This window comes from Cervus canadensis, chromosome 18 (genome assembly GCF_019320065.1).
Source record: "Cervus canadensis isolate Bull #8, Minnesota chromosome 18, ASM1932006v1, whole genome shotgun sequence".
Taxonomy (NCBI): Eukaryota; Metazoa; Chordata; class Mammalia; order Artiodactyla; family Cervidae; genus Cervus; species Cervus canadensis.
Window position 1 is genome coordinate 15,953,327 of NC_057403.1, and position 21,005 is coordinate 15,974,331.

The window sequence follows — 21,005 nt, forward strand, 5'->3', positions numbered from 1 at the left end:
GTGCAGTCAAAAATAAATATTTTAAGAAAATACAAGTACACAAGTAGCTGTAGACAGCCAGTGACAGTAGTTGTAAAGAAAATAAAGCAGGGGGACAGAGGACATGGACTGATCTAGGGTGGCAGGGAGGTGCTCTCTCTGAGGTCACTGAGGACGTGGGGAGGGAGCCAGGAAGGAAACTGCTTGGGGGGTTGGGGAAAGTACCCAGATGGATCCTCATTTTTCCCCAAACTCCATTCAACTCAGCCTGTGGTCCAGGAGAATTTCAAAGTAAACCCAAGTCCAGGACAGTGACGTTTCTGCCTTCATTATCAAGGCTTTCAGAGCCAGGACAGAGGAGATGGCAATGGGAATCTCCTGGGCCCCTTCTCTCCCTGCCATGGTACCCCTAGACTTCCTCTATCCCAGGCCAGAGGTCTGAATTCCTACCTTTTGGGAAATCTGGCCCCCATTCCACCTCCCATACTGAAGAGTCACTAAGGTCTCATGCCAGGCCAGCTAACTCTGGCAGTTTCATTTGAAGAAAGATGTGTAGGGGTAGATGACCTGAAAGACAGCCAGGGTGAGAACCTGAAGGTGGTGACCCTGTAATGTCTGAACTGTATTCCACTTTCTTCTAGGGTGCTCTTTTTCCAGGCTGATGGCCCAGAAGCTCAGGAAGTCTGGAATCCCCATATGTTTGAGGGGCTCTGGCCTACTCACATCCCCTTATGGATGGCCCTCAGGGCCTTGGAAGCAAGTTGCTCCCCTCCCTGCACTGTGGTGCGTTGCCAGAGCTACTCTACTCCCCGAGGACAAGAGGGGACCTGCAAGAGATTCAGCTGTTCTAGTTGCTCCCCCTCCCGCCATTGCTAAATGTCCATCAACAGATGAATGGGTAAAGAAGATGTGGTATATATACACAATGGAATACTACTCAGCCATAAAAAATGAAATAATGTCAATTTGCAACAATATGTATGGAATTAGAGTTTATCATAATGAATTAAGAGGAAGGCAATTGCCATATGATATAACTTACACATAGAATCTAAAACATGACACAATTGAAGATATCCGTGAAGCAAACAGGCTCACAGATACAGGGAACAGACCTGTGGTTGCCAAGCAGGTGGGGTCGGGGAATGAAAGATTGGGAGCTTGGAATTAGCAGATAAAAACTATTACATATAGGATGGATAAACAACAAGGACCTACTGTATAGCACAGGGAATTCTATTCAATATCCTGTGATAGACCATAATGGAAAAGAATATGAGGGGACTTCCCTGGTGGTCCAGTGGTTAAGAATCTGCCTTCCAATGCAGGGGATGCAGGTTCAATCTGTGGTCAGGGAGTTAAGATCCCACACACCTTGGGGCATCTAAGCCCGTGCACCACAACTATAGAGTCCATGCACTGCAAACGAAAGATCCTGCATGCTGCAACTAAAACCCAACATAGCTAAATATGTAATAATAAGATAAATATTAACGCATGTATATGTATATCTGAATCACTTTGCTGTACAGCAAAAATTAACAACATTGTAGATCAACTATAATAAAAATTTTTAAAATTTAAATCAAAAAAGTTGTGTAAGAGTTATCTTTATTAGAATCTCAAGTGCTTCCTTTTTTAAACAATTTATTTTGGCTGTGCAGCATGCAGGAGCTTAGTTTCCAACCTAGGGATAAGACTCATACCCCATGCATTGGAAGCATTGAGTCTTAACCACTAGACCACCAGGGAAGTGCCTATGCTCAGTGCTTTCCATGCATTTTCCAACATAATCCTCTCAGTAACTCTAGAAAGGAGGGAGGAACTAATGCTCTCACTCTACAGAGAAAATGAGGCTCAGAGAAATTAACATGTCTCATCATTAGGAAGAGACACAACCAGGATTCTAACCCAGGAGTTCACTCCAAGATGTACACTCTTAGCTCCCACTCAGGTGGGATATCCAGAACATCATACCAAATGGATGAATGCATTGCATGCATGCTAAGTCACTTCAGTCGTGTCTGGCTCTGCCACCCTATGGAGAAGGCTCTCAATGGCCTACTTTGAGCCCGTCCCCATCTCTGAACCGATCCCTGTGGCCTGGACGATGTGGTTATTTGATCCTGGGTCAGGAATCAATCAGTTCTGGGAACCATGTGGTTCTCTGAGGGAAAGTTCAAGCTCTGCCATGGGGATGGGCACTGGGCAGGTGTAAACAAGACTCTGCCTGCCTCCCAGCCTGGAGATACATGCATGTATAAGGAGAAAGAAAAGGGAAGAAAGAGCCGGTAAATGCAACAGAGGAACGGTGTTTGGGATGTAGAGTGTAGAGGGAAACTTGGCTGTGGATTCAGGGTAGAAGGGATGTTAGATGAACCCTAGGTGGTGGTTGTTTAGTCACTAAGCCGTATCAGACTCTTTTGTGATCCTATGGACTGTAGCCCACCCGGCTCCTCTGTCCATGGGATTTCCCAGGCAAGATACTGGAGTGGGTTGCCATGCACCTCCTCCAGGGGATCTTCCCGAACCAGGAATCGAACCAACGTCTCACATCTCCTGCATTGGCAGGTGAGTTCTTTACCACTAGTGCCATCTGGGAAGTCCAGATGAATCATTATTGCCTTCAGGGTGAAATCACCAGGGGCAGGAACCAGATAACCTGGAAGCTAGACTCAGCCTTTGGGGTTCCATGCTTTTGGGCAGATTCTCACTCTTGCAGAGGCCTCCTTTCCCCACTTGAAAACGGAAGGGTCCAGCTTGACTTATCTTTCTGCTTGTACCTTCAGCTTGGAATTCCCGGTTTATCTGGATTGATTAGGTCCCTTCACTTCAGATGATGCAGGAGTAAGCTGAGGCCTGCATCCGTTTTTCTGGAGGTGGTGGCACGGGACTAGGGCATCTGGGACAGGATCAGCTTAGAGAGAAGATCATTCTATGCTGGGGTCCGTGCATAAGCAATGGTCTAGAGGCCACTGTAAATCTGGACTTTCAGACCTAGCTGGAGCTGAGAGTGGGTGTTGCGGGTTCCTTAAATCACGTGAGGAGGGGTATGCAAAGTCAGAGACAAATGGGGAGTGGTCTGGGGTGACCGGAGAAGAGGCCTACAGAAACTGGAACAAGTCCTTCAGGGTCAAATATACATGTCAGATGTACGTTGGGGCCACCCCACATGCCAGCTGCAGAGGGACTTCTGTGCCAGGCCAATGTGAGAGTTGCCACGTGCCGACTGTGTGCCTTCTCGCGAGGCATGCGGTCACGTGTGCTGGGGGCTGCACGTGAGTGTGTTAGTGTCTCCTCCCCATCACGAGCATTGGGGGTGGTGGTGAGTCACGGACTCAGCCTTCAGCGCCAACTGTCATGTTCCTTCCCCCCAAATTTCACCCCCCACCCAGCCGTGCACCACCCACCCCCACCCCGAGATCGAGATCGGTGTCTCTGCTTCTCTCTGCCATCCCCCTGCCCTGCTCAGCTCTCTCCCAGAGGGAGGGAGTCTCCCACTTCTGTGGGTTCTGCCCTCCAGCTCCCTGCCCTTTCCCATTGCCTCCATGCTAGGGTGGGTGACTCTCCTCCCCACCCACTCAGGTCCCCGGGATTTCTCTCCTTTATGGAGAATTCCCCTACTCACCACCCATCCCTGCATCTCCATGGGGGCTATTTCTATTTCTAGGGGCTACTCCCTTTTCCCCACAGGCCCGCTGCTCCTGCCTCAGCAGGTCTTTTGTGTCCTCGTTCTGCCTTTCTGGGTTTCCTGGTATCTGGGGGCCTCCCTCCAGGTCCAGGACCCTCTCCCCCTTTCCCTGGCCCTCCTCCCAGTCTCCGTGACGTGCATCCTTGTTCCAGTTTCTGTAGGCCTCTTCTCCGGTCGCCCCAGACCACTCCCCATGCCTTCTGTGCCCGAGGGCCTCAGTCCACAAGCTTCCCTCTGTCCCCATCTTCACGAGGGGCTGTCTGGGTCCACCAGCTGCCCTTGTCTCCGAGGTGCTTAGCTCGTCTCTGTGGTCTGCTCCCACGTCTCGACGGCCGTTTTTTGCGCTGGGCTTCTTCCTGTCCTTGTCCTTGTGGGTGTTGTGGACCCTGGGCCACCTCTGTGGCTCTTGATGGCTGTCTTGCCATTTCTCTGCATTTTTCTTCATCTCCGTAGCCCTCTCCCCCAGCTGCACGGCCTTCTCCCCAGGTCTCCCTGCCTCTCAGCCTCTGTCTCCTGTGGGCGCCTGTGCCCAAGGGCTGCCTGGGCAGGGCGGTGGCATGGTGTGGTGGAGGAGGTGGCCCGAGGGGTGGGCCCTCTGTCCAATGCAGCGCCTTGCCCTCATCAGCATTCTCCTCGCGGGGGCCCCCCAGCCAGGACCAACGGGCTCCCCCTCCCCCGACTCCCCTCCCTCCGATCTCTCCCTCTCTCTGTCTTCCTCTCTCTATCTCCGCTTGCCTCCCTCCCGTCCTCCTGCCCGCCCTCCTCCCTGTCTCCCTCCCTCCCTCCTCTCTCCCCCCCGCCCCCCTGCGCTCCAGGACCCAGCGCGGGCGGCAGGCGGGCAGGCAGGCAGGCAGGCAGGCGGCGGCCTCGGAGGGGAGAAGTGGCGGCGGCGGCGGCGGCGGCGGCGGCGGGGAGGGAGGCCCAGCTGGGAGCCCGGAGCCGGCGGCTGTTCCTCGCAGGGGACCAGGAGTCCGTAGCCAGGCCCTCCCGCCGAGGCCCTGCGCTGGGCGCCCCCGGGACACCCCACCCTCCTCCGCCTTCCTCTTCCACCTGCTCCTCTCCATCCTCCCCTCCCTCCTCCTCTCCATCTCTCCACCTCTCCTACCCGGCTCGTCGTCGTCGTCGGCTCTTCTCGGGGTCTCCCAGCACCCCATCCTCCCCCAGCCCCTCCACTCGTCCGCCTCTCCCCGCCCCCAGCATGCTTTCCCCGTGCGGGCTGAGGGCTTGAGGACTCCAGGCCCCTGCCTCCTCATCCAGGGCCGGCCCGGGGCTCCAGGGGGGAGGGGGGGAAGGGGTGGCCCCCTCCCCCCCACCCAGCCCTCCCCTCCCCCACCTCTCCTGATGGCCGGCTTCCTTGTCGCCACCCAGTCCTCGCCCGCCGTGGCCCCCCCAGGCCGGCCCGGCTAGGGGAGGGGGCGGGGGCCCTTGCCTGGGCCGGCTTCCCCCTCCCCCGGCTCTGCCTGTGCCCCCTCCCTTGCGTTTTCACCTTCCTCCCTCCTTCCCCCTCTCCTCTCTCCCCTTCCCTCCTCCATTTTCTCCTTTCCCCTTCCTCCCCTCCCTGGTCCGTCCTCTTCTCTTCCACCTGTCCTTCCTCCCTGCCCCCCGGGGAGCCCCCTGTTTGGGATTAGTTGGGGGCCACCGCCGGAGGCGGGGGAGGGGGCCCTGTGGACTGCCCTCTCCCCCGGCCCCAGCCACACCGCCCAGCGCCGGAGCATCTCCCCCTTGTCGATCCGATCCTCGGGCCTCGAGGGAGCCCAGCCCTCCGTCCCACCAGGATCCGTGAGTGTCTGCAGGGTGCGGGCTGGGCCTGGGCCTGGAAGGCTGGGCTCACTGCCGGCTGGTGGGGGGCCCACATACCCCCGACTGCCCCGAGCGGCAGACACCCTCCCCCACCAAGGGCCTGCCCTGCACCCTCCATCTCCCCACGTCCTTCCCCCTCAGCCTTTCCTCACCCCTTCTTCTCATTACACAGCTCAGCCATGCCCCCCAGCCCCCCAGCTGCTGGGCTCCTGAGGGTCTGGTTTGGCTCTGACTTGCGATCTCACTCCGCCTCCGGGACTCCTGGCTGGTCTCCGCCCCTGCTCTCCAGCCTTGGTCCGCGGTGACCGGCTCTGCTCTCTCACTCTGTTTCCATGTCTCTCTCCTTTCCCCTGAGCCTCATCCTCTCCACCTACCGTGGGCCCCATCCCAGCTGGTCTCTGTCTCCTGGAAGTGTCTTTTTCCATTTTTGAATCTCCTATTTCATGTGTCTCTTGGACCTCTCTCTGACTCTGTCCAACTTCTTTCTCTTTGCGGTGAGCCCAGCCCTTTCTTGGTGTGTCTCTATGGATCTTCCCGTCTCCCTCCCCTCCCTCCGTCTCCCCAAACTCTCCTGTCTCCTCTCTGTCTGGGAGGATCCTGTGCCTGGTCTCAGCCTCTCCCCACTGCCCTCTGTTCACTTTGTCTGGGCCTCTGCTCACCTGTCTGCCTCTCTCTCCACCTCTGGGCTTGGAGGCCGTCTTCCTTCTCTTACTTTCTGCTTTCTTCCCCCAGATCCACTCCTCATCCTGTCTCCTCCATCCCTCACTCCTTAGCCACTGCCCTGCTTCGTGGCCCACTTTATCTTTCCCACGGTGATCTCCCTGGCCCCCTATTCTCTCTTCCCCTTCTGCATCCCCCTGCCTGGCTTCTGGCTCCCATTCCTCCCCTTGCCTTGGGGCTTGCAGTCTCTAGGGTTGACCTGCTTCCAAGATGCTCCTCTGTGCGGATGGATGGATGGATGGATGCTCCTGTGTGTGGGTGCTTGTCCCCTGCCTGTGCCCCTCCAGGTCACTCACTCTTCTTCCCTCCCTCAGTTTCCCTCTTTGACTCTCCTTTCTCCTCTCTCCATGTTGGGGAGTCTGTCTCTCAATCTTGTGTCTGTCTCTCCTGCTTGGTCTTTCCTCTTCTCCAGAGAAGCTGTGTGGCTCATAGACCTTTTCTCTCCATCTCTCTCTTTCCGACTAGCCCTCCTTGTCAGAGTTGGGCGATTTCTCTCCTCCCCTCCGTTCCTGTTTCTGTTCATCTTTTCTCTCTATCCCTCACCCCATTTGCCCTCTCTCCTTTGCGATATTTCTCACTTGCCCACTTGTCTGTCTTCCTCTCCTGGCAGGGCCCGTTCCGCTCACTCAGCTGCTGTGTTTCCATCTTTATCTGGCTCTGCTTAAGTCTCTGGGCCTGATTCCCTGCCCTCCTCTCTCTGTGCGCTCTCCCTCTTGTCTCTGTCCCCTCTGGTGTCTCACTTCTAGGTGATGTCTGTGTGTCCTTCTCTCTCATTGAGCCCAACTTACTTCCTTTTGGTTTGCCTGTCTTTCTGTCTGTGCCTTCCTGTGCCTCTGTGTCCATCTGCTGCCCCAGCCCAGTCCCTGGACTGTCTCTTTCAGCTCCCACCTGTGTCTGCCACCTGCGGGTCCCTGCCTTTCTGGCCCCTGTCTCCTTCTTGGTCTTTATGTTTCTAGTCTCCTCCCTGATTTGTCCCCAGAAGCCCCTGGAGCTCAGGATGACCCCTCACTCATGCCGCTCTCCTAGCCCCGCCCTCCACACCCCTGTCCCTGTGAGTTCTCCTTCTGGGTTCACCCTGCTTCTTTCCATCCTGCACCCTTGACAGGGCTTCACTTGTGATGCAGATTACAGTCCAGAGGCCCCAGGCAGTCCAGCAGGCCCTCCTACCCCCAGCCTGTCTTTCCCAGAGGTCCTGAGAGAGAGGGACCTGTTCAAGGTCACCTGGGAGGTGGCGGCAGAGCAGGGACCTAGGGGGTCTCCAGTGGCCCTGGCCTAGGTTTTTCTGGCTACAAGGGATGATGTGATGTGTTGCCGTGTGCTTCTGCCTCCTCCATTGGTGGGTCTCATTCTGCCATCTCCCCAGCCTAAGCCCTCCTCCCATGGGAATGAGTGGCGTGTGGGGAGCCCCCCAGGCTCACATCACCCCACTCCAGGCCTCTCAGGAACCCTCTTCCATGGAAACCCAAGTGTCCCTTCCCATGGGGCCCTGCCCTTGACCAGGGGGAGCCATGCAGTTGGCCAGACTCATCCCTGCCTAGTGGTCCCCCAGCAGAAGGCAAGGGCACTGGGAGCAATTGTGGGAAGCAAAGACTCACTGCCTTCCGCTAGTCTTCAGCTCCCTAGAGCAGGGTGGGGGGGCCATAGTTTGGCATGCGATTCAGCAGATAGGGCCCCCCCGCTTTATTCACTCCTTCCATCCAGCTTTCTGGTGGCATCTTGAGTAGATTTGTGTCTTCTCTCCATTCTGTCTTCATGTTCTGTTCTGTGTCCCCCCTGTGTCTTTTTTTTTTTTGGTCACACTGCTTGGCATGTGGAATCTTAGTTCCCCTACCAGGGATTGAACCTGCACCCCTTACACTGGGAGCATGGAGTCCTAACCACTGGACCACCAGGGAAGTCCCCTCCTGTGTCTTGATTTCCCTGTCTTCTACCTGCCCACTCTCCTCCTTTCCCTGCCCTGCCCTTTCTCTCTCTGTCTCCATGTCTCCCTGTCTTCTGTCTTCTTCTTTCTCTTTCCTAGTCCTGTCCTCTTCTCCCTACAACTCTCCTTCTCTGTTTCTCTCCATTGTTTCTCCCAATTCTCTTGTCTTCGTATCATCTTTCTGTTCCCTTATATTTTGGCCTATTTTCCCTTTCTCCTTTCCTGAGTCTTTTCATATCTCTGCCACCCCCAGCCTCTCTTCTCTCTGTCTGTTTTTGTCTTTCTCTCTCATTACTCTTTTTTTTTTTTTCCTTTTTTCTTTTTTAGCCCCTTAGGTGCCTTGGATCTTCCCATCTGTCTCCATCTGTGTGTCTCCATGTGTCTTTCTCTTCCCAAGTTTCTTAACTCCCGGATACTTTCCCCTCCAGACCCCGGATGTCCAGGCTTCTCTCCCCGTGGGATTGTGGGAACCAGGGACGTCAGGAAGGTGGCAAGTGAGGCCTGGGATGGGGTTGCCTAGCAACCACTGCATCCTCTCCAGCCGGTTTCTGTTGCCTAGTAACAGCTGCCTGCCCAGAGACAGGGGCGGAACTGGGTGGGGGGTGGCACTTCCTGGTTTCCTATTGGGGTGGAGATAGTCCCTGGAATCTGCTCTTACCTGAGATCCTTTTCATATCTCCCTCCCTTTTGGGTAGCTGTGAACATTCTCCATCAGTTCTTCTCCCCCTCGGTGCTGGGGTGCTGTGAGCTTTGCTCCCCCTCCCCACTGCTAGTCTCCTCTGAGTCTCAGTGCCCCCAGCGATGCCTTCAGTACTGTCAGCTCTAATGAGGGCAGGGCCCTTCAGAGCTCAGCAACTGTGTCCCAGGCTTTGTGGTCACCACCCCATCCGGCAGTCCAGGGGCTCAGAAGTCCCCATTTCGGCAATTTCCCTGTGGGCGGGGGGGTCTCCCTGCAGGTGGCGAGTGGGGGCCGCGGCAGCTGCGTCCCCATGAGGAGGGGAGGAAGATGCCGGCTGAGCTGCTGCTGCTGCTGATTGTTGCCTTCGCCAGCCCCAGCTGCCAGGTGCTCTCATCACTGCGCATGGGTGAGGCCCTAAAGCCCCCCTCCGCCCCGCCTCTGCACAGACCCTCCCACTGGGCCCTGGGGCTCTTCTCTGATCATGCCCGTCCCTCAGGAACCAGGGATCTGGGCCGCAGTCTGGCAGCCCCTGCCCAGCTCCTTCCTCCCCCTGAGCCTAGGAGTCGGGATCCCAGGTCTCTCCAACCTCAGATTCAGGAGTCTGGACCCCTTCACCCCACCTGCAGCCCTACCTCAGAGCCAAGGAGTCCGGGAACCCAGCCCCTCCTCCCTCAGGACCCAAGAGTACAGTCCCCAACTCCTGTGTTCCCTCAGCTGCCATCCTGGACGACCAGACCGTGTGTGGCCGCGGCGAACGTCTGGCCCTGGCCCTGGCCCGGGAGCAGATCAACGGGATCATCGAGGTCCCAGCCAAGGCCCGCGTGGAAGTGGACATCTTTGAGCTGCAGCGGGACAGCCAGTACGAGACCACGGACACCAGTGAGCAGGGCCACGGGGGGGCGGGGGTGAGGCAGGCTGGGCTGCTGCCTCCATCCCTCCCTCAGCCTAACCTATTCTGGCCTCCTCTGCCCCTTCCTTCATGGCTGCACTGCCTCCTCCTTCCCAGAGATGGCGCTGCTGAGTGTGTGGGGCAGCAGGGAGAGCTCCAGCCTGGGTGCTGCCCTGGAGGACCCGAGGGCCTCATTTGAAAGACAAGCTTCATGACTGGTTGGGGATGCTTAGCCCCCAGAGCTAAGTAACGAGGGCCCCAGCCAGTGGGGCTGGGGGCCTCAGGGGCAGGGACAGCGCAGGTGTTCTGGAGAAGACTAACCTGAAACTGAGCTCTGAAACATGAGCAGGATCTAGAATGAGAGGCATTGCTCAAGATCTAGCCTGTGAAACACAAGCAGCCCTCTAGTAGGGGATGCATGAGTCTACTGAATACTCACAGACTGAGCGAATGTCCCTTGAACAGACGTGCTGGGAATACAGACTTGTGGGAGATGTGGCCTTCAAACGAGTTTTAGACAGATTTCTTCCCTGCAGACCTTGTCAGAGCCTTTATTTTGTTCATGTTTGTTTCAGATCTTTGAGAGGCCAAATGGGGTCCAGTGACGCCTAGACTTTTTTGGCTGGAGTAGCACAGAACACAAATTGAGAGGCTGGGTTGGAGGGTGTGGAGGCAGATGGTGTTCCAGGCACGTGCCTGTGGTCTGGAGCTGGGGCAGAGGGGAGGACCGAGTGTTTGGAGCCAAGGAACACGGTGTGGGGTTGCACTCAGCCTGACCACCTGGGCTCAGGACTTGTGTGCAAGGATCGTGAGAGACTGGAGTATAGCTGGGTGGTGGGAGGTGAGGCTGGGCAGGTTGACAGGTCAGCTCGAGGAGGCTGAAAGATGCCATCTTCATGTGCAGGCAGTGGGGAGTCATTGATGGGTTTGGAGCAGGGAGCTGGTGAAAGTGGAAATTAGAGGCTAGATTTGGGTGGCTCATGAGGAGGCTGGTGAGTGCCTGAGTTGACACCCCTAGGTAGGACAGGGGAGGAGGGGTTGAAGAGAGAGGGAAAGATGTGAGAAAATTTGAGTACAGAAATGAGACAGGACTTGGTGACTTGACCATTAGGAGAAAGATCAAAGCTGAGGATCATTTCCAGGGATGTGGTGTGTGTGAATGGTGACCCCGCCCCCCTCACCAACACAGAAGGCACGTAGGTAGTAAGTTTGGAGGAAAATGAAATGTTTAGTTACGATGCTCTCTGTTGGGTGGCAGAAACCCAACTCAGGCTGACTTAAGAAAAACAACTTATCAGGTCATGTTGCTAAAGGCCCTGATGCTGGGAAAGATTGAGGGCAAAAGGACAAGGGGGCGGCAGAGGATGAGACAGTTAGATGGCATCACCGACTCAATGGACATGAATCTGAGCAAACCTCGGGGAGATAGTAGAGGACAAGGGAGCCTGCCATGGTGCAGTCCACGGGGTTGCAAAGAGTCAGACACGACTTGGTGACTGAACAACAGCAAAATGACCTGAAGATTAATTTGGGGCTTGCTTGGATCCAGGTCCTCGAATGATATCCCTGGATTGTTTCTGGCATGCAGATACTCAAGTGATGTTCCAGGAAGCTCTGCGTCTTCCTCTCTGGGTCCTACTTTCCTCTCAGTTGGTTTTGTTTTCAGGAATGCCCTCCCCAGCTGGTGTCAGGATGGCCACAACTGGTCAAAACTTTACATCTCTCCAGTTTAGCAAAGCCAGGGATAATTTTAGCAGCGGACCTGGGGAAGGCTCTCAATGGCCTAGTTTGAGCCCGTCCCCATCTCTGAACCGATCCCCGTGGCCAGGACAATGTGATTCTTTGATCCTGGGTCAGGAATCAATCAGTTCTGGGAACCATGTGCTTCCCCGAGGGAAAGTTCATGTTCTGCCATGGGGATGAGCACGGGGCAGGTGAAAACAAGACTCTGCCTGCCTCCCAGCCCAGAGACGCACACGTGTATAAGGAGAAAGAAGAGGGAAGAGAGCCAGTAAATGCAACAGAGGAAAGGTGTTTGGGGTGTAGAGCATAGAGGGAGCCTTGGCTATCAGTTCGGGGTAGAAGGGGTGTTGGATGACCCCCCCACCATGCACTACAGCCCACCCGCGTCCTCTGTCCATGGGATTCTCCAGGCAAGAATACTAGAGCAGGTTACCATTTCCTCCTCCAGGGGATCTTCCTGACCCAGGGATGGAACGTGCGTCTCCTGTGTCTCCTGCACTGGCAGGTGGATTGATTCTTTTACCACTGAGCCGCCTGGGAAGCCCAGTATCCTAGGTTTTGTGTGGTTAAAAAGGTTGACAAAGACAAAGGCTGAGAAACCAGACACTGGATTTGCAGCCAGAAGGAGGTCCTTGGTGTCCTCTTGCCCTCTTTGTTTCTCTCTTGCTCTGACCTGGCCGTCCGTTGGCCTGTCTCCCTGTCTCCCTGTGTCTCGTGGCCCCTCTGTTGTTTTCCCCTGCGATGGGCCTGGTCAGGGATCGGGCCTCCAGGTGCCGGCACGGGGAGAAGGATCAGGCAGCCATATGTGGAGTGTCGGGTTCTCTCCCGGGCCAGGGAAGGGTCCCCAAGGGCGGGGTCAGAAAAGAGGAAGCAAGTGCCTGAATCTGCGGTCTCTTCCTGCCCCTCACAGTGTGTCAGATCCTGCCCAAGGGGGTTGTGTCTGTCCTGGGACCCTCCTCCAGCCCCGCGTCTGCCTCCACCGTGAGCCATATCTGTGGAGAGAAGGAGGTGAGGGGGAGCCTGGGGTGGGGGATGGGTCCCTGGAGGGTGAGGGCTGGGGAGGGGGAGCAGGATGGAAGCACAAGTTCTTCTCTGTTTAGATCCCCCACATCAAGGTGGGTCCCGAGGAGACACCCCGCCTTCAGTACCTCCGCTTCGCGTCCGTCAGCTTGTACCCTAGTAACGAGGACGTCAGTCTGGCCGTCTCCCGGATCCTCAAGTCCTTCAACTACCCCTCAGCCAGCCTCATCTGCGCCAAGGCCGAGTGTGAGGGAGGAGAACGGTTTTTTATTTCATTTTTACTTCTTTGATTTTGTTGGCCATGCCTTGCGGCTTGAGGGATCTTAGTTCCCCGACCAGGGGTCAAACCTGGGCCCTTGGCGGTGAGAATGCGGAGCCCTAACTGCTGGACTGCCAGGGAATTCCCACGAGGGAGGAGAGCAGGAGGCTTTGTTTTCTGTTTCCCCAAACTGCTCTTCCCAAGAGATCTAATCTCTCACAGTCACTTGTGCGCCCTGGTTGTAAGGTCTGGGGGAGTCAGACACAGTCTCTCCTTGTCCCTGCATCCCTTTCCCTTTAGGAACCCAGATCTCTGGTTCCATAGGCCACCCCCCTTCTCACTTCCCCACCCCAAAGAGACCATTTAATGTGCAGATAATCACTAAGCATGACTCCAAGCAGGCCCCTGCTGGGTCTCGGCGTTTCCTCAGTGAGTAGTGCTAGGCTCGGTCCCCGACTTCCCGGAGCTCCGGGGCCACTGGGCCGCACGGCGGTCGAGCAGTTTGATTCAGAGCGATGCGAGCTCTCAGGAGTTAAGTGGGGGGTGATCCTACCCTGGTCTGAGAGCCTCAGTGTCCGCCTCCCAGAGGAAGGGACCTTTATGCTGGACCTGAAGGGTGGGGATGAGTTGAGGTGGGAGAGGAGGGAAGGCGTGGGTACTGAGTAGAAAGCAAGGCAGAGGCAAGGCCCAGGGAGGCTCAAAGATGCCGCCCGTGCAGGAGTAATGAAGCAGGACCCGGAGATGGGGCTCCATCGCTCCGGGCCTTGTGTTTTATCCTGAAGACGATGTGCTAAGTCGCTCAGTCGTGTCCGACTCTTTTGCGACCCCATGGACTGTAGCCCGCCGGGCTCCTCTGTCCATGGGATTTCCCAGGCAAAAATACTGGAGTGGGTTGCCATTTCCTCCTCCAAGGGATCTTCCCCACCCAGGGATGGAAGACAGATGTGTCTCCTGTGTCTCCTGCATTGCAGGTGGACTCTTTACCCACTGAGACATCAGGGAAGCCCAGTGATGGAGGGTGGAGCAAGGACCGCACCAGGCGGGTGTGTCGCAGGAAGAGCTCTCTCGGCCCTTTGGCTGCCGTGTAGACAGCAGACTCGGAGAGCGACAGGAGATGTGGCAGGGAGAGCCCCCAGAGGTGGCAAGGGATGGTCTCGATTAGGGCTCAGGTGGTGGCAGGGGCTGGAGGGGCCAGAATGGATCTGAGGAGCATTGTGAGGGAAGGCCAGAGGGGTCATGGACGGTGACCAGGTCCTGCCCGAGGAGGAAGGGACGGTCAGTTCTGGGGCATGCAGTGGGTTTGAGGTGTCCTTGAGACAGTCAAGTGGGGACGTCAAGGGGGCTGGTGGGACTGGTGGGCCTGTGGGTGTGCAGCTGAGAGAGAGAGGACCGAGCTCAGTCACCTCCAGGAAGAAGTCCTCTTTCATAATGTATTTCCTGCACACTTGCTGTGGTCCAGACGTTCTTCTCGGTCTTAGGGATGAGGCTGTGCGTGAGCCAGGCCAGGGGTCCCTGCCCTTGTCAGAGCTAATGAGAGGAGCCAGGCGGTGAACATAGAGGAGACGTGGTCCAGCCAGCAGTGTTGAGTCCTGTGGACAGGAACTTCCCTGGCAGTCCAGTGGTTAAGACTCGAGTTTCCAATGCAGGGGCTGTGGGTTCGATCCCTGGTTGGGGAACTGGGATCCCATGTTGCACGCACAGCCAAAAAAAAAAATATGTATGTGTGTGTGTATATATATATAAAGTCTTGTGATAAATAGAGGAAGATGACGAACTGGGAGAGCTGGGGCAGGGGGTGGTATTTGAAATGGGCTGGTGGGCTTGGGCCTTGTTGAGGAGGTGACATTTGAGTACAGATCTGAAGGTGGTGAGGGACGGAGCCGAGTGGGGATCTGGAGAAGAGTGTTCCAGGCAGAGGGGACAGCAGGCGCGGAGGCCACCAGGCGTGTGTGTGTGTTTGTGTGTGTGTGTGTATGTGCGTGTGTGTGAACGAGGAGGCCAGCATGGCTGAGAGTGAGTGAGAGGAGATGAGGTCAGGGAGATGAGCCGCGTGGGCAGGTGGAGTGGGGCCTTGGGGGCGTTGAGGACTTTGGCCTTCACTCTGAACAAATGAGAAGGCGTTGGAGGGTTCGGAACAGACGGGGACACACCTGCTTACCGCAGTTCTGGCTGCTGCCCCGGGAACAGGCTCTCCCAGGGGTGCGGGGCAGTGTGGCCATCGTAACAGGCAGGAGATGGCAGCGGCCTGGGCCAGGGCGGTGATGGTGGCTCGGCGCCACGGGGTATGCTTTGAAACTCAAGCCTGGGTGGATTGGGCGCTGATGTGAGACGGAGAGGAAGCCAGGCTGCCATCAAAGGGTTTGGCCTGAGCGCCTGGCCGGCTGGAGTTGTGCACTGACCCTGAGAGACTGGTGGTTTGGCGAGAAGAGCAGATTGCGGCTCCGCACGTGCGAAGTGTGCGTGCCTGTGATGCAGCCCCTTGGGGGCAGAAAGGTGGCAGGAGACAGGCATGTGGAGGTCAGGGGAGGTCCTGGCCCAGCGCCCCAAGAGAGCCAGCTGCGCTCTGGACAGCTGCCCCGCGTCCTCTCCCCAGCTACCCCGTGCCAGGGAGCAGGGAGCGGCCACTCCCAGCCAGGCGCACGGAGGGGCTCTAACGCAGGGCCCCTTCCCTCCCTCAGGCCTGCTGCGATTGGAGGAGCTGGTGCGCGGCTTCCTCATCTCCAAGGAGACGCTGTCTGTGAGGATGCTGGATGACAGCCGGGACCCCACGCCGCTGCTCAAGGAGATCCGTGACGACAAAGTGTCCACCATCATCATTGACGCCAACGCATCCATCTCCCACCTCATTCTCCGTAAGGTGGGTCCCTCCCTGCCCCATCTCTGATTCCCTGCAGGGTCAAGAACAGAAACATGGGGGTGACAGAGCAAGTCAGCCAAGGCCCACGGGCATCAGTGGTTGCATGGCGGTCCGGAGTCCCGCTTCTCACGTGCAAACACTAACCAGGAAGTTCTGTCTCTTCCCGCTTGCACCCCTGGTTGGATCCTGGACAGTTGCCTCCCCTTTTTGAGAATACTTCCTACCTCATTGGGCTGCCATGAGGGTAAATGAGGGAATGGCGGGGAGGCACCCGGATGGCCCCTGGCCCAGAGCAGATGTTGGCGTACTGGGAGTGCACTGCGGTCTTTACTGAGTGCTTGTCCTACTCTGGTTGGGGCGTTTGCATGTCTTCTTTAATTTGGCTCTCGGGAATTCCCTGGTGGTCCAGTGGTTAAGGTTCTACACTTCCACTGTAGGGAACATGGGTTCCATCCCTGGTTGGAGAACTAGTATTGCACAAGCTGCATGGCTCAGCCAAAAAAATATATTATATAGGCCTCCCAGGTGGCACTAGTGGTAAAGAAGACCCCCGCCCCCCGCCCTGGCAATGCAGGAGATGTAAGAAACGCAGGTTCAATCCCTGGGTCAGGAAGATCCCCTGGAGGAGGGCATGGCAACCCAGTCCAGCATTCTTGCCTGGAGAATCCCATGAACAGAGGAGCCTGATGGGCTACAGTCCATGGGGTCACAAGGAGATGAACATGACTAAAGGGACTTAGCATATAGCACAGTATATATATGTGTGTTTGGCTCTCATCCCACCCTGCAGGGCAAGCATGATACCATTTTGTGAATAAAGAAGCAGGGATTTGGGGGGAAGAGATGGACTGGCTCAGGGCCACCCAGGATAGGCCAGTCCCAGGACCTTCTCCTCCCACCCCAGGGCCCTCCAAGTGCCACCCACCAGTGACCCACATTCATTAATCATTCATTGTTCCCTGCTCTTAATTTTCCTTATAATCTAATCTGTATTATTTATTTTTCTCCAGCTTTTAAAAAATTAAAACCATATGTCATTGCTGAGTGTAGCTTCTAGGAAGAAGTGTGACAGAATCCACAGGGCTCTTGAGGCAGGCGTCTGAGAGAAAAGACTTTGGGTTCTCAAGGCAGGCAGGGCAGCCCTGGGCCAGGGTCCCAGCCGCTCCTGTGTGAGCGGGTGACCAGTGATCACCTTCCTTTCTGGCCCGCCCTTTCCCGTCCTGGAAGGGGCTGTAACCATGCGCTAACAGCTCTTGCCATGCAGGCCGGTGCCATTTCCTATTCTAATGATCTGAGTGGGACAGAACTGGGCGCTGCAGACCTAAGGTGTCTTCTAGCTTTGTTCTTGAGGACTGTGAGAATGTGAATCTTGAGAGTTATTTATTTTTTATTTTCTAAATTTTTTCCTTTTTTGGCCAAGCTGCGGGCAGGTGGGCTATTAGTTCCCACCCCCCCCCCCACCCCGGGGATCGAACCTGTGCCCCCTGCAGTAGAAGTGTAGAGTCCTGACCACTGAACCTCCAGGGAATTCCCCCAAATCTTGAGATTTAAATGCACATCCTTTCATGGCAAAGTGCTTTTAAAAATGGCAAGGTGTAGTTTTTCTGACCTGTGACCAGGCTGAGCCCTACACATTAGCAGCCTCAAACTTGGCTTTGGGGCAACCTGGGGGTTAAAGTTAAGATTACCTACCCTTCCGCCACCCTTTTTCTGAGGTGTCCCTTTGGCTGTCTCCAGAAAGTAGTCTTCTAAGTGACCTAAAGAGAAAGGTGGGCACTTGAGGGCGTCATTCTCCCTCCAACAAAATCTTCCTCCCACCTGGGGCGCCAGCCACCCTGTGGGATGGGAGGGGCCGAGGTCTCCCTCTGTCTCCATGCATCTCCTTTTCCCTGTCTCTCTCTGTCCCCGGGTGTCTCTTACTGTTTCCCACGGGGTGTCTCTCGGCTTCTCCCCATTTCTGCCTCCTTTGTTCTCCAGGCCTCGGAGCTGGGAATGACTTCAGCGTTTTATAAGTACATCCTCACCACCATGGTGCGTACCCCCTGCAGCCCCCACCCGCCTCTGCCCCAGGCGGGCCCACCCCAGCCTCACGCCCTCTTCTCGGCCCCAGGACTTCCCCATCCTGCACTTGGACGGGGTCGTGGAGGACTCCTCCAACATCCTGGGCTTCTCCATGTTCAACACCTCGCACCCCTTCTATCCTGAGTTCGTGCGCAGCCTCAACATGTCCTGGAGGGAGAACTGTGAAGCCAGCACCTACCCCGGCCCTGCGGTGAGCTTGCGCCCTCCTCCCAGCACACAGACACTTCCGGGGCCCCTTTAGGCTTCGGCCGATTGTGCTCAGAACCCCCTGGTACCCCTCTTGCTTTCTGAGTACAGCCAGGAGGCCTCATGGTGCAGCCCTGGGGTTGAGTCTGACCCATTTCTTCCTCTCCACCTGCTCCAGCCACACCTCCAGGTGCCCCAGCACACACATACCCCAGGGCCTTTGCACTGGCTCTTCCTGCTGCTCTGCGTGTACATCCCCAGGGAGCTAGCGATTCGCTCATCACCAAGTTACTGCTCAAATGCCCCCCCCATTTTAAAAATGGCCAACTACCCATTATTTGCAATGCGAGAGACCCAAGTTCCATCCCTGGGTCGGGAAGATCCCCTGGAGAAGGAAATGGCAACCCACTCCAGTATTCTTGCCTGGAGAATCCCATGGACAGAGGAGCCTGGAGGGCTACAGTCCATGGGGTCAGAGAGTCGAATACGGACATGACTGAGAGACTAACACACATCCACGGTTTAGCCCCCTCCCCTGCTGGGTTTTTCTCCACAGCACCTGTCTTTGCTTATCTAATCACCCCGTGGCTTGCTCTATATTGTGCTTAGATGTATTTGTAGAGATTTAGGTTGTAAGTTCCATGAGGGCAGGGGTTTGCTGTCTGTTTTGTTCATTATTGTATCCCCACACCTAAAACCAGCTGGCTCAGGATAGATGTCCAAAAACATGTGTTGAATAAATGCAGACATACAAAAGATGCATACTTAATGTGTATTTGTTCACAGACATCTAGTCAGACACCAGGGTACCGAGAAGACACACCTTCGTGCACAGAAACTTACACAGACGCCGAGCCACGCATTCAGACGTGTGCGTGCAGGGCCCTCATGTACATACAAGGACAGATGCACATCTGTCCGCACCCTGCACCTACCGACACCACACGGCTACTCAGACCGTCACACCCAGCCCGCTGAGACACATTCTCCCATGTTCTCCAAGACACACGTCCCGAATTCACAGACACAGCTCAGCAGCCTGTGCGTGTCGAGCCCTTGCTGAGTGCCAGGTGCTGTTCTGAGCTCTTTGCATGCGTTCTCTCCCTGGAATCCCACATAAGCACTCAGAGGCAGAGTTAACTGTTACCTTTACTTTTATCAGGGAGGAAGCAGAGATTTGGGGAGGGATGTGGACTCAGCTCTCTGTAGGAAATATTAATAGCAGAGCCAGGCCTCTAGTGGAGTCATCTGCCACCCGGCTGCGGGCTCATAACCCTTCTGCCCTCCTGTTTCCTGTACATGACGCCCCTCCCCCATGTATAGACAAATATGCACGTTTGTCCAGCCCCGCCCACATAAGTGTGTCCCTGGACACGGGCTGTGACTGTCTCCCTTCCCCTCCTCCATGACCCCATGTCAACCACACGGACGCATGGATTTCTGTGCCCACGAACCTCCCCGCTATGGGGGTGACAGCTGGCCGTCCAGGCAAACCCTCTTGGATGTGCCCTTCCCAAGACACATGCCCCACAGGAAAAGCTGCCCTGACAACGGCTCGGGCAGCCTGCTTGCCCTTCGCCCTGCCATCTCCGACCCCCGAGAAACCCCTCCTCGCTCCTGACCTCATGATTTTACATTCCTGGAGAGAGAAATGTCTGAGGGCTTGGGGGTAAACACCACGGAGCTTCCGGCCTCCCTTGGCTGAACTCTGCCCCCCACCCCACCGTCCACCCCCCAGCTGTCGGCTGCCCTGATGTTTGACGCCGTGCACGTGGTGGTGAGCGCCGTCCGGGAGCTGAACCGCAGCCAGGAGATCGGCGTGAAGCCGCTGGCCTGTACGTCGGCCAACATTTGGCCCCACGGGACCAGCCTCATGAACTACCTGCGCATGGTGAGCGCGGAGCGGGGCGGGCCGAGGGGGCGCTGCAGCCTGCCTGGGCGCGGGGGCACTCACTGTGTCTCCCCGCGCCCCCTGCACCTCCGACCCCACTCCCCCGCCTCCTTGCTCTCTCTGGGCCTGGCTTTCCTCCGTCTGTGCTGTTCACCTGTGGTCCTTCCTGGTCCCTCTCCCTCTCTCTCTGTCTCCTCCCTCCGGGCCCCTGCCACCCCTCCCTCTGCCCTCCTCCCGCCCTGCTAGGTAGAGTATGACGGGCTGACCGGGCGGGTCGAGTTCAACAGCAAAGGGCAGAGGACCAACTACACGCTGCGCATCTTGGAGAAGTCTCGGCAGGGCCACCGGGAGGTGAGCTTCCCCAGGGCGATGCCGGGGGGCCTTGGTGGGGTGGGGGGCGAGGGTAGGGCAGGGCCCAAGGGCTGAGGCATCCTCGGGGGTGGGGGGTGGAAATGCCTGTGCTGACAGCGCCCTCTCTGCCCCAGATCGGGGTGTGGTACTCTAACCGGACGCTGGCCATGAACGCCACCACCCTGGACATCAACCTGTCGCAGACGCTAGCCAACAAGACGCTGGTGGTTACGACCATCCTGGTGAGTGGCCCTCGTGGGGGTGGGCCGTGGATGCAGCGGCCTTTGCTGAGTGGTGCCCCGGCCCGGTCCTAGTGAGGAGGCGGGAGGCATTGCCAGGGCTGGCCCAAAACCCAGAACAGGGGAGATGCCACCCGGGCACCCGACAACCCCTGACTGTGGACAAGATGTCACCCACCTAATTGCTGCTGGAGCCTCAGCAGGCACAGACTCTGACCTCAGAGCCAGGTCCAGCCTTGGGAGCTGCCAGCCTGCCGATGCCTGCCAGAGACGGGAACTGCTCTCAGCGTGAGCATTCCACTGGCACCACAGGCAGGGCCTCGCACGGCGCCCGGCCCAGGGTGGGCCCCCGTGAATCACCATCGCGGGAGAGTTCATTTTGTCACATTTGCCCTCCGAGCATATTGACACACGCCACCTTATTTAATATCCATCTTGAAGAGGCTCAGAGAGGTTAAGCGACTTGGCCAGGACACACAGCAAGTATAAGGCATGGCCAAAAGGGACGACGCCACGTCTCTGAATCTCCGCAGCCTGGGTCTTAAGCACTGTGCTCTGAAGGTCCAGTCCCCTCCTCCTGAGCCCTGGCATGATCATGGTCCTGTAGCCCCTGGGGTGCCAGTCCTACGTCTTACCAGGTCAGAGACCAAGGAGCCTTTGTGTGTCAGTGAGGATTTATGAACCTGCTCTCACATCAG

General features: G+C 56.7%; 1 protein-coding gene across 3 annotated transcripts in view; it reads left to right on the plus strand.

Annotated features, from left to right (window-relative positions):
• Nucleotides 1-5,207: 5,207 nt before the first annotated feature.
• GRIK5 (glutamate ionotropic receptor kainate type subunit 5) overlaps nucleotides 5,208-21,005 on the plus strand; it is a 61,459-nt gene continuing 45,661 nt past the window's right edge. Inside the window, exons 1-11 of one of the 3 annotated variants that reach the window (XM_043434951.1) lie at nucleotides 5,208-5,449; nucleotides 9,068-9,196; nucleotides 9,505-9,669; nucleotides 12,333-12,430; nucleotides 12,523-12,688; nucleotides 15,380-15,558; nucleotides 17,536-17,589; nucleotides 17,669-17,830; nucleotides 19,565-19,717; nucleotides 19,964-20,068; nucleotides 20,203-20,310. In XM_043434951.1, the coding sequence (XP_043290886.1) occupies nucleotides 9,118-9,196; nucleotides 9,505-9,669; nucleotides 12,333-12,430; nucleotides 12,523-12,688; nucleotides 15,380-15,558; nucleotides 17,536-17,589; nucleotides 17,669-17,830; nucleotides 19,565-19,717; nucleotides 19,964-20,068; nucleotides 20,203-20,310 (1,269 nt within the window). In that variant the 5' untranslated portion in view covers nucleotides 5,208-5,449; nucleotides 9,068-9,117. Of the gene's footprint in view, nucleotides 5,450-9,067; nucleotides 9,197-9,504; nucleotides 9,670-12,332; nucleotides 12,431-12,522; nucleotides 12,689-15,379; nucleotides 15,559-17,535; nucleotides 17,590-17,668; nucleotides 17,831-19,564; nucleotides 19,718-19,963; nucleotides 20,069-20,202; nucleotides 20,311-21,005 lie in introns of those variants that run through there. The other 2 variants (XM_043434952.1, XM_043434954.1) reach the window with 2 other exon arrangements.